This window comes from Festucalex cinctus, chromosome 4 (genome assembly GCF_051991245.1).
Source record: "Festucalex cinctus isolate MCC-2025b chromosome 4, RoL_Fcin_1.0, whole genome shotgun sequence".
Lineage (NCBI taxonomy): Eukaryota > Metazoa > Chordata > Actinopteri > Syngnathiformes > Syngnathidae > Festucalex > Festucalex cinctus.
In genome coordinates this window covers 4745544-4758217 of record NC_135414.1, presented here as the reverse complement: position 1 = coordinate 4758217, position 12674 = coordinate 4745544, and the positions used below count along the sequence as shown (strand labels likewise).

The window sequence follows — 12674 nt, the reverse complement described above, 5'->3', positions numbered from 1 at the left end:
CAGCACAATTTTTTGGAACTCATATTGTTCCATGACATCACATTACACTTGAGCAAGCAAATTCGTCCAATCATTTTATATGAATTGTATTAAGTTAATAAACTGTCCTTTTGTCATTTGCACACAATAATAAATGTTTGGATTGGAATAGAGGCAAAGTGTAACGGCAAAGTAGACTAATGTGGGCTTTTGTGGCTGCATCAGGAAAGTAATAGAAACTTCCAGTTGTACTTTTGACTGTGCACAACAGTCAAACAGATGAAGAAACACCGACACTAAAATAAACCTAACAACATTAAGATTCTACCAGATGGTGCCAAAGTAATACTCTAATTGCGCGAATAATGGCTGATAGGTTCCCAAAAAATAATCTTGTTCTATTTTAACTTAACTTTTAGACAATTTTCTTAAATGGTTTTTGTATCACTTTCCATAGGGACTGTAGATGCTTCAAAACTATAATCTGGCACAGCACAATCGTCTATTTTTGCCAATTTATTGTTTTCTTCATACAGCCCCGGAAAAATAAAGAAATGCACTGAACCTGATTTGACGAATTAACAATCTTTCTTTCCATCATCAGGTGCCTCTCCTAGTCTGAGTCCCGTCACCTCTCCCAGCCACAGTCCTTCATCTGTAACTACAGGTTCTTCATCATCCCTTGTCACCCGGTCACCTGTGGAGTTCCCAGACACAGCAGACTTCCTGACAAAGCCAAGTGTCAACCTGAACCTGCACAAGCCTTTGGGCTATACGCTGAGCTCGTGTGACTTCCAGCAGGCATTCCGCAGCTCAACTTTACCTCTTTGCACTAGGTACAAATTTTAAAAAACTACTAGGAATTTCTTGCTCATAATTGTTGAATTATAATCATGCACGAGACTTGACTTGTCCACGCCAGCTGCGGGCGCCATATGCCAAAAGGGGTTTCCAGTAGCGATTCCGGGGATCTCCATCAGCCCCACCTCAGCGAGGCCCAACACAGACGCTCAGGTAAATCAAATTACAAATAATAGACATTATGAAATGGTGAGATTACAGAAGAGTAGCCTGAGAGCAACACATTTCCATTACTAAGTTTGTAGAGGGTAGTTCTACCCATTCCAGGGTGTGTGTATACGTGCATTACTCACAAAATGTTAGGGATATTTGGCTTTCGGGTGAAATTTCAGGATAAGCATAAAATGAATTCAGCTCAACTCAACTCAACTCAAGTTTATTTATATAGCGCTTTCAAACAGCCTGAACTGTCACAAAGCGCTTTACAGAAAGACAAAAACAAACATAACACTAGAGCTGCGAGCAGCTATAAAGGGCCCTCGCAACCTGGGTCACGTTGGGTTATTTGCATGTCGGGGTACTGGCATGTTGGGGTACTGTTTCATAGGAAACCATCTAAATTGTAAATGTTTTTGATATGCTTTGTGTTTGCAAAGTTTCATGGAAGGCCAAAAATGATGCACAATTAAAATAAAATCAAAATGGATTGGCACATGGCTATAGAATACTTTTTGAAGGTATTAGGCTGATAGGTATGCCTCACAATATTCACACCTCTAGCTGAACCATATAATCGGATATACTTCATAAAAATATCTAAACGGCGCTATTGAGCCATTTATTACAAATTGCACAACAATTTATAAAATATTCATGTTGGTGAGAGATCTGACCTGTGTGCAGTTTTGTGAGTTTTTTCCCCCATGATTAGACTCTCAAAAAAAAGATTTCTTTGCAAACAATGCATCCCTACAGCAAAGGCGTGTGACAAAATAAAAAATTTAAATATCTTAAGATGAGACATGCCAAAGAATGAAGACGATGTGATAAGTTTTGCAGAAAATATGACCCCCATAAAAGGCCCCAAAAAGTGGCTACAAATACCAAAGTAAATCAAAATGGCAGACTTCCTGTTTGGTTTAGCATATGGTTCCAAGAGACTTTTTTTGTACATCGTGGGCTCCTATGTATGCCTCCAAATTATCATAGCTCTAGGTGAAACGTACAACCGGGAATGCTTCGTTAAAGAGGAGGGGTTTTTTTTAGCACAAAATGTGATGCCCGGCCCCTGGGGGACTTCCTGTTGGGTTTAGCACATGGCACCAAGAGACTTTTTTGTACATCGTGGGCTGTTACATATGTCTCCAAATTTTCGTAGCTCTAGCTGCTTCGTACAACTGGGAATGCTTCATTAAGAAGGTTTTTTTTTTCTTTTCAATCAAGTGCATGCCACGACAACAGCGTGCGACGAAATAAAAAGCTTTCAATAACTTTTCATCTTCAACATCTTAAGATGAATCACACCAAGTTTGAAGATGATGGGATAAACTCTGTAGGAGGAGTTCGTTAAAATAAGACCCCTATGAAATGGCCAAAAAAATGGCAACACGTTCCAAAGTAAATCAAAATGGTGGACTTTCTGTTAGGTTTAGCACATGGTTCAAAAAGAGTTTTTTGTACCTTGAGGGCTGTTACATATGTCTTCAAATTTTGGTAACTCTAGGTGAAACGTACAGCCGGGAATGCTTCTTTAATTAAGAATTTTGAAACGCAAAATTAGATGCCCCGCCTCTGGCGGACTTCCTGTTGGGTTTAGCATATGGCACCAACAGACTTTTTTGTAGATCATAGTCTGTTACATATGTGTACCAATTTTCGTAGCTCTAGGTTAAACGTACAACCGGCAATACTACGTTAAGTAAGAATTTTGAAACTCTAAATTTGATGCCCCGCCGCCGTCATATAGTATGTCAAAAACTTTTGATTTTTTACCATGGTGTTGTCCCAGGTCTTGAGATGGTACTTCCCAAGTTTGAAGTCAATCGGATTAACCGTGTAGGAGAAGCGGGCAAAAGTATGACCCCTGTAAATGTGCAAAAATTGGCTAAAATTGGACATTTAAATACTCATATCTCACTTCCTGTCTATTTTAGGGTACACAGATCAAAGAGGTTTTTGTTCATCTGGATATGCTACAGGTGCCACACAATTTTCATAGCCGTAGGACAATCGTAGCGGGACAGGGATCCGTTTAAGCTATGTAGGTGGCGCTACAGAGCCATTTTTCTGTTATCATGTATGGCGACTTTAAAATATAAAATTTTTCGCCAGGCCCGATCTGCGTGTAAAGTTTGGTGAGTTTTCGTTCACGTTTAGTGTCTCAAAAATGTGATTGTTTGCGGAAAAGAATAATAACAAATAAAAAGAAGAACTAGAGCTGCGAGCAGCTATAAAGGGCCCTCGCAACCCGGGCCACGTTGGGGTATATGCAAGTCGGGGGACTTGCACGTTGGGGTACTGTTAAATAGACAAGGACCATGGAAAATAGAAATGCATTTGCCGTGCCTTGTGTGTAAAAAGGTGCAGTAAAAGGCCAAAAATGATGCACAATTCCCAAAATAAATTCAAAAGTGTGGACTTTCTGATGTGTGTGCAAAGTTTCATGAAAAGTCGCTCGTTTGATATTCAAAACCAGCATCTGTTCATTTGAAAACATTGCATGGCACAGAGATGGTGTGTGATCAAATAAAAAGCTTTTTGATGACTCTTAATGTGGTGTCGCTGTGCAACACATATGTATTCATGACATAGTGAAGTATTGTGACAGTTTTGTAGGGTCCAGCAAACAGTAAATGTGTGAGTTATTCAAGAAAAAATGTAGCTTTGAAGCAGGCTAACCAATGACATCATCTAAAGGGAAAAAAAGCACATGAGCAAGCATAGGTATAAGTAGAGGAGAAAAAGAGATGAAAGAAGTGCGAGAGATGGAACAGGAGAGGAATGCAGCTGTTTATGTATAGCTGTTGTAACAGGACAGATTAAATAACACTTTAACCTGGGGTTAACAGCGCCCTAGGACAGATAAACTCTTTAGTGTAAAAGTTTTCTGGGACAGATGAATCCCTTGGGGTCAAAGAGTTTGGGTTAGCACATAGTCTGTCTTAGGATAATGTAACCTCCATGGATGAATTAGTCCTAGGACGCTTTGACCTGCGGGCTAAAACTTCAGGGGGGTTAACCTGTCCTGTTATATTGTGATCATCGTCTTCGTGCATGTCCTCAGTGGCTTCTTCTGTCTGTGTGGCAGCATTTGATACATCTGTAGAACAAAAAAGAATGAAGAATCATGTTAGATCTGTGAAGTTTGGTTGTCTTAGGTGTAGTTTACAGAACAGTCGTGTGCATATTTTTAGCATGGTAGTGTCTTAATACAAATGCATATTATGTAATGCACTGTATATGGATATTACAGACGTAATATTTGACGGTGATCTTATATTCATAGTTTTTGCCCGTTAATAAATAATATAGCTAGTAAGTAATAAGACACGCAAAAATGGTATAGTTGAATCCTCTGGGTCAAAAAGCAATGTTTTAGGATTGTGTGATGAAATGATGAATAAAAGTAAGGATACGACAGGTACATAAATGGTTATGTAAGTGTAAAATTTGGCATGGTGTGTCCAGATACATGCAGGATAAGTATAAAATATTATGGTGTGTGATTGATTTTTTCTTAGTAAAAATTAGTATTGTAATGGTCAAGTCACAGTATGTCCAAAATTTTTTTTTTTTTTTAAATCTATGGTATAGAAACATCATAATCAGGGGCAAAGACATAAACATAATAATAGTAATTAATAATGATAGAATTTAAATACAATCTTTTCCATGAATATGTCAGTTATTTTGAGAAGATACAGAAAAAAAAGAACTTTGAAGTGTCTATCAGTGGATGAAAGAGGGCAAGATCACAGCATAGCTACATGATATCAGTCACATTTGAAAGTAATCAAGTGTAGTATGTATTCACATTATATACATTGAGAAATTGCGGCTCAATAATCAGTCAGTGTTTTAGTTAACAGTCCAATGTTACCTTCAAGATATTCCTAACAGAAAAAAAGGAACGTGCATTAACAAAAAAATGTAAAAATGTCCATTGTCAAACATGTCATTCATTATACACAATGTGTAGGATGGGGATGCTTGCTGTGTTAGTGTTTGTGTGTCTTCCATGTCATATAGCTTACCATCACGGACAAATGCATTACATGCATCCTTTATATCCAATGCAGTCTAGAGTTCTTTCACAAGCTTGGTTTTGAAGTCTATCTGTTTTTCAAGTGCTCGATTGACTCGAGTCACATGGACTAGTTGGTTCATTTGGGAATGAAGATCAAGGCTGCGCTGGTATAAGTCGTTGCGACTGGAAGCATGATCAATGCATGCATACTGTAATGACAAAGCATTCAATGAAAATCAGTCATGTTAGATTCCATGATTCTAAATAGCAGAGGTAACGTGTTTGTGCAAAACGTTGTGGTCGTGTTGCATGTTACTCAATGGCTGTGTGTGTCAAAACGAGTTTATTTGAAAGAATATACAAATATATACACACGGACATATATATTTATACAGTATAACAGTACCGCATGTATTGGTTTTAAGGAAAGAGTTGAAAAGCAGTGTTCAGAAAAAAGCATAAGACGCACAAAGTACCATTTCACTACATGTAATAAGTTGTCAAGTAGACATGTGAATTAAGTGGTTAAGATAGTGGCTACTGTGCAAGTAAGTTTCAATTGTCTCTAAAAGGTTAGCATATGTGTTCTACATGATATCAATGGCTAGACGTGCTCGTGGAGAAACATTACAAACAGAAAAACACACTAAAGGTGCCTTTAACAAACCTGTTAATAAATGAGAACTTAATACATATATGTATGGCATACTGTATATGATTGAGAAAGTTGTCCTGTTTAGTTTATGTATTGTATACTTACGGAAAAAAGTTGGCAATCTTTGCGTATGGAGATGATTAGAGGGTCTTTATCAAAAGAGAATTTGCTTGGTGATTTGTTCATGTTCTGTAGAAAAGCAAAGGAGTAGAAATAAATACAGTATCATACTTCATAAACATACAAGAAATTTGTAGCTGTATTAACCATTGTTGGTATTTGAAGTGATAATTTAGGAATAGAAGTGTAGTGATTGCAGAATTTATAGAGTGCTTACCTTGTATGACTTTGTAGATGGAAATGTCTTTTGTTGAAAGAGCTCTTTGTTGTCTACTATATATGCAAGGACAAGCATAAGTAGGTGTGGTTATGAAGTACTTGACCATTGAAATAAAGCAGTGGTATCAAATGTATGGACCGTGGTTTGGCTCAGGCCTGCAAAGGGGTTTAATGTGGCACAAGAGATAATCTTGTAAGGTACAAAAAATAATAATAATATAATAGGTATGCCTCTGAGTTTTCACAAATCTAGGTCAAGTCAAGTCATCTTTAGTTATTTCGCGCTTGAATCATCCAATCGGAAATGCTCCATAAAAAATGTATAGAGGGTGCGATTTATTGCAAATTGCACAAGAAATCTCTAAAAATTCATGTTAATGACAAGTCTGATGTGTGTGCAAAGTTTCACGAGTTTTCACACATGTATAGATAAAAAAAAACAAAGCAGCACTTTACTTGGCAACCAATGCATCGCTATAGCAGCAGCGTGCGACAAAATAAAAAACTTTCGATAAATTTGCATCTTAAACATCTTAAGATGAAACACACCAAGTTTGAACACGGTCGGATGAATTTTGTAGGAGGAGTTAAAATATGACCCCTAAAAAAGGCCACAAAAAAAGGCTACAAATCCCATCATAAATCAAAATGGCGGACTTCCTGTTTGGTTTAGCACATGGTTCCAAGAGACTTTTTTGTACATCGTGGGCTCTTATGTATGCCTCTAAATTATCATAGCGCTAGGTGAAACGTACAACCGGGAATGCTTCGTTAAAGAGGAGTTTTTTAGCTCAAAATGTGATGCCCGGCCCCTACGGGACTTCCTGTTGGGTTTAGCACATGGCACCAAGAGACTTTTTTGTACATCGTGGGCTGTTACATTTGTCTCCAAATTTTCGTAGCTCTAGCTGCTTCGTACAACTGGGAATGCTTCATTAAGAAGGAATTTTTTCCTTTGCAAACTGTGCATGCCACGGCAACAGCGTGCGACAAAATAAAAAGCTTTCAATAACTTTTCATCTTCAACATCTGAAGATGAATCACACCAAGTTTGGAGATGATCGGATAAACTCTGTAGGAGGAGTTCGTTAAAATAAGACCCCTATGAAATGGCCCAAAAAATGGCAACACGTTCCAAAGTAAATCAAAATGGCGGACTTCCTGTTCGGTTTAGCATATGGTTCAAAAAGAGTTTTTTGTACCTTGAGGGCTGTTACATATGTCTTCAAATATTGGTAACTCTAGGTGAAATGTACAGCCGGGAATGCTTCATTAAGTTAGAATTTTGAAACACAAAATTTGATGCCTCGCCTCTGGCGGACTTCCTGTTAGGTTTAGCATATGGCACCAACAGGCTTTTTTGTAGATCATAGTCTGTTACATATGTGTACCAATTTTCGTAGCTCTAGATTAAACGTACCACCGGCAATGCTTCGTTAAGTAAGAATTTTGAAACTGTAAATTTGATGCCCCGCCACCGTCATATAGTATGTCAAAAACTTTTGATTTTTTACCATGATGTTGTCCCAGGTGTTGAGATGGTACAGCCCAAGTTTGAAGTCAATCGGGTTAACGGTGTAGGAGAAGCGGGCAAAAGTATGACCCCTGTAAATGTGCAAAAATGGGCCAAAATTGGACATTCAAATACTCATACCTCACTTCCTGTCTATTTTAGGGTACACATATCAAAGAGGTTTTTGTTCATCTGGATGTGCTACAGGTGCCACACAATTTTCGTAGCCATAGGACAATCGTAGCGGGACAGGGATCCGTTAAACCTATGTAGGTGGCGCTACAGAGCCATTTTTCTGTTATCATGTATGGCGACTTTAAAATATCAAATTTTTCGCCAGACCCGATCTGCGTGTAAAGTTTGGTGAGTTTTCGTTCATGTTTAGTGCCTCAAAAATGTGGTTGTTTGCGGAAAAGAATAATAACAAAGAAAAAGAAGAAGAAGAAGAAGAAGAAGAATAACTAGAGCTGCGAGCAGCTATAAAGGGCCCTCGCAACCCGGGCCACGTTGGGGTACTTGCACGTCGGGGTACTGGCACGTTGGGGTACTGTCAAATAGGACAAGGACCATCTAAAATGTTTTTGACAAGCCTTGTGTGTGCAAAGTTTAATCAAAACGCAAAATATGGTGCGCAATTCCCAAAATAAAGTCAAAATGGCGGACTTCCTTTTAGGTTTAGCATACGGCTACAGAATACTTTTTGTAGGTCTTAAGCTAATAGGTATGCCTCCCAGTTTTCACAAATCTAGGTCAAGTCATCTTTAGTTGTGTATCGCTTGAATCATACAATTGGAAATGCTCCATAAAAATGCATAGAGGGCGCTATTGAGCACAACGTTGGGTTACTTGCACGTCAGGGGACTGGCACGTTGGGGTACTGTTTCATGGAACAAGGACCATTTAAAATGTTATTTTTTTCCATGCCTTGTCTGTGCAAAGTTTAATGAAAAAGGCCAAAAATGATGTATAATTCCCAAAATAAAATCAAAATAGCCGACTTCCTCTTTGGTTTGGCAAATGGCTACATAATACTTTTTTGTAGGTCTAGCATAATCATACAATCGGAAATGCTTCATAAAAATGTCTAGAGGGCGCTATTTATTGCAAATTGCACAATAAATCTCTGAAAATTCATGTTCATGACAAGTCTGATGTGTTTGCAAAGTTTCATGAGTTTTCATGTGTATAAAAAAAAAAAAAGCAGCACTTGACAAACAATGCATTGCTATGGCAACAGCGTGTTACAAAATAAAAAACTTTCGATTACTTTGCATCTTAAACATCTTAAGATGAAACACACCAAGTTTGAAGACAGTCGGATAAATTTTGTAGGAGGGGTTCGTTAAAATATGACCCCTGAAAAAGGCCACAAAAAATGGCAACAAATCCCATCATAAATCAAAATGGCAGACTTCCTGTTTGGTTTAGCACATGGTTCCAAGAGACTTTTTTGTACATCATGGGCTCTTATGTATGCCTGCAAATTATCATAGCGCTAGGTGAAACGTACAACCGGGAATGCTTCGTTAAAGAGGAGTTTTTTAGCTCAAAATGTGATGCCCGGCCCCTGGGGGACTTCCTGTTGGGTTTAGCACATGGCACCAAGAGACTTTTTTGTACATCCTGGGCTGTTACATATGTCTACAATTTTTCGTCGCTCTAGCTGCTTCGTACAACTGGGAATGCTTCATTAAGAAGGATTTTTTTCCTTTGCAAAAAGTGCATGCCACGACAACAGCGTGTGACGAAATAAAAAACTTTCAATAACATTTCATTTTCAACATCTTAAGATGAATCACACCAAGTTTGAAGATGATCGGATAAACTCTGTAGGAGGAGTTTGTTAAAATATGACCCCTATGAAATGGCCCAAAAAAATGGCAACACATTCCAAAGTAAATCAAAATGGCGGACGTCCTGTTAGGTTTAGCATATGGTTCAAAAAGAGTTTTTTGTACCTCGAGGGCTGTTATATACCTCTACAAATGTTGGTAACTCTATGTGAAACGTACAGCCGGGTATGCTTTGTAAAAGAGGAGTTTTTTAGCTCAAAATGTGATGCCCGGCCCCTGGGGGACTTCCTGTTGGGTTTAGCACAGGGCACCAAGAGACTTTTTTGTACATCTTGGGCTGTTACATATGTCTACAAATTTTCGTAGCTCTAGCTGCTTCGTACAAATGGGAATGCTTCTTTAAGGATATTTTTTTTCCTTTAAAAACAGTGCATGCCATGACAACAGTGTGCGACGAAATACAAAGCTTTCAATAACTTTTCATCTTCAACATCTTAAGATGAATCACACCAAGTTTGAAGATGATCGGATAAACACTGTAGGAGGAGTTCGTTAAAATAAGACCCCAATGAAATGGCCAAAAAAATGGCAACACGTTCCAAAATAAATCAAAATGGTGGACTTCCTGTTAGGTTTAGCATATGGTTCAAAAAGAGTTTTTTGTAGGTCATAGCCTGTTACATATGTGTACCAATTTTCGTAGCTCTAGATTAAACGTACAACCGGCAATGCTTCGTGAAGTAAGAATTTTTAAACTCTAAATTTGATGCGCCGCCGCCGTCATATAGTATATCAAAAACTTTTAATTTTTCACAATGATGTTGTCCCAGGTGTTGAGATGGTACATCCCAAGTTTGAAGTCAATCGGGTTAACCGCGTAGGAGAAGCGGGCAAAAGTATGACCCCTGTAAATGTGCAAAAATTGGAAAAAATTGGACGTTTAAATACTCATACCTCACTTTCTGTCTATTTTAGGGTACACACTTCAAAGAGGTTTTTGTTCATTGGGATGTGCTACAGGTGCCACACAATTTTCATAGCCGTCGGACAATCGTAGCGGGACAGGGATCCGTTTAACCTATGTAGGGGGCGCTAAGGAGCCATTTTTCTGTTATCATGTATGGCGACTTTAAAATATCAAATTTTTCGCCAGGCCTGATGTGCGTGTAAAGTTTGGTGAGTTTTCGTTCACGTTTAGTGTCTCAAAAATGCGATTGTTTGCGGAGAAGAAAAAGAAGAATAACTAGAGCTGCGAGCAGCTATAAAGGGCCCTCGCAACCTGGGTCACGTTGGGGTACTTGCACGTCGGGGTACTGGCACGTTGGGGTACTGTCAAATCGGACAAGGACCATCTAAAATGTTTTTGACAAGCTTTGTGAGTGCAAAAGGCCAAAGATGGTGTGCAATTCCCAAAATAAATTCAAAATGGCGGACTTCCTTTTAGGTTTAGCATACGGCTACAGAATACTTTTTGTAGGTCTTAAGCTAATAGGTATGCCTCCCAGTTTTCACAAATCTAGGTCAAGTCATCTTTAGTTGTGTATCGCTTGAATCATACAATTGGAAATGCTCCATAAAAATGCATAGAGGGCGCTATTGAGCACAACGTTGGGTTACTTGCACGTCAGGGTACTGGCACGTTGGGGTACTGTTACATGGAACAAGGACCATTTAAAATGTTAGTTTTTTCCATGCCTTGTTTGTGCAAAGTTTAATGAAAGAGGCCAAAAATTATGTATAATTCCCAAAATAAAATCAAAATAGCGGACTTCCTCTTTGGTTTGGCAAATGGCTACATAATACTTTTTTGTAGGTATTAGGCTGATAGGGGTCTGTCCTAATTTTCACAAATCTAGCAGAATCATACAATCGGAAATACTTCATAAAAATGTCTAGAGGGCGCTATTTATTGCAAATTGCACAATAAATCTCTAAAAATTCATGTTCATGACAAGTCTGATGTGTTTGCAAAGTTTCATGAGTTTTCACACATGTATCGATAAAAAAAAGCAGCACTTTACTTGGCAAACAATGCATCGCTATAGCAGCAGCGTGCGACAAAATAAAAAACTTTCGATAACTTTGCATCTTAAACATCTTAAGATGAAACACACCAAGTTTGAAGACGGTCGGATGAACTTTGTACGAGGAGTTCGTTAAAATATGACCCCTGAAAAAGGCCACAAAAAATGGCAACAAATCCCATCGTAAATCAAAATGGCGGACTTCCTGTTTGGTTTAGCACATGGTTCCAAGAGACTTTTTTGTACATCGTGGGCTCTTATGAATGCCTGCAAATTATCATCGCGCTAGGTGAAACGTACAACCGGGAATGCTTCGTTAAAGAGGAGTTTTCTAGCTCAAAATGTGATGCCCGGCACCTGGGGGACTTCCTGTTGGGTTTAGCACATGGCACCAAGAGACTTTTTTGTACATTGTGGGCTGTTACATATGTCTACAAATTTTTGTAGCTCTAGCTACTTCGTACAACTGGGAATGCTTCATTAAGAAGGATTTTTTTCCTTTGCAAAAAGTGCATGCCACGACAACAGCGTGCGACGAAATAAAGAGCTTTCAATAACTTTTCATCCTCAACATCTTAAGATGAGTCACACCAAGTTTGAAGATGATCGGATAAACTCAGTAGGAGGAGTTCGATAAAATAAGACCCCTACGAAATGGCCCAAAAAATGGCAACACATTCCAAAGTAAATCAAAATGGCGGACGTCCTGTTAGGTTTAGCATATGGTTAAAAAATAGTTTTTTGTACCTCGAGGGCTGTTATATACCTCTACAAATTTTGGTAACTCTAGGTGAAACGTACAGCCGGGTATGCTTTGTTAAAGAGGAGTTTTTTAGCTCAAAATGTGATGCCCGGCCCCTGGGGGACTTCCTGTTGGGTTTAGCACAGGGCACCAAGAGACTTTTTTTGTACATCTTGGGCTGTTACATATGTCTACAAATTTTCGTAGCTCTCGCTGCTTCGTACAAATGGGAATGCTTCTTTAAGGATATTTTTTTTCCTTTGCAAACAGTGCATGCCATGACAACAGCGTGCGACGAAATACAAAGCTTTCAATAACTTTTCATCTTCAACATCTTAAGATGAATCACACCAAGTTTGAAGATGATCGGATAAACACTGTAGGAGGAGTTCGTTAAAATAAGACCCCAATGAAATGGCCAAAAAAATGGCAACACGTTCCAAAATAAATCAAAATGGCGGACTTCCTGTGAGGTTTAGCATATGGTTCAAAAAGAGTTTTTTGTAGGTCATAGCCTGTTACATATGTGTACCAATTTTCGTAGCTCTAGATTAAACGTACAACCGGCAATGCTTCGTGAAG

The 12674-nt window shown here is 38.6% G+C and overlaps 1 protein-coding gene and 1 long non-coding RNA gene across 2 annotated transcripts in view; one reads left to right on the top strand and one right to left on the bottom strand.

The window, feature by feature from the left end:
• Positions 1–12674, top strand: part of pde3b (phosphodiesterase 3B) — a 171627-nt gene that overhangs the window by 59269 nt on the left and 99684 nt on the right. The window contains exons 6-7 of the mRNA XM_077518328.1: positions 584–815; positions 902–993. Of these exons, the coding sequence (XP_077374454.1) occupies positions 584–815; positions 902–993 (324 nt within the window). The remainder of the gene's footprint in view (positions 1–583; positions 816–901; positions 994–12674) is intronic.
• LOC144017082 (uncharacterized) lies at positions 3147–6281 on the bottom strand. The gene is made up of 3 exons (XR_013283094.1): positions 5787–6281; positions 5034–5235; positions 3147–4099 (listed from the first exon to the last, which is right to left on the bottom strand). It is a non-coding gene; the product is annotated as an uncharacterized LOC144017082 (long non-coding RNA).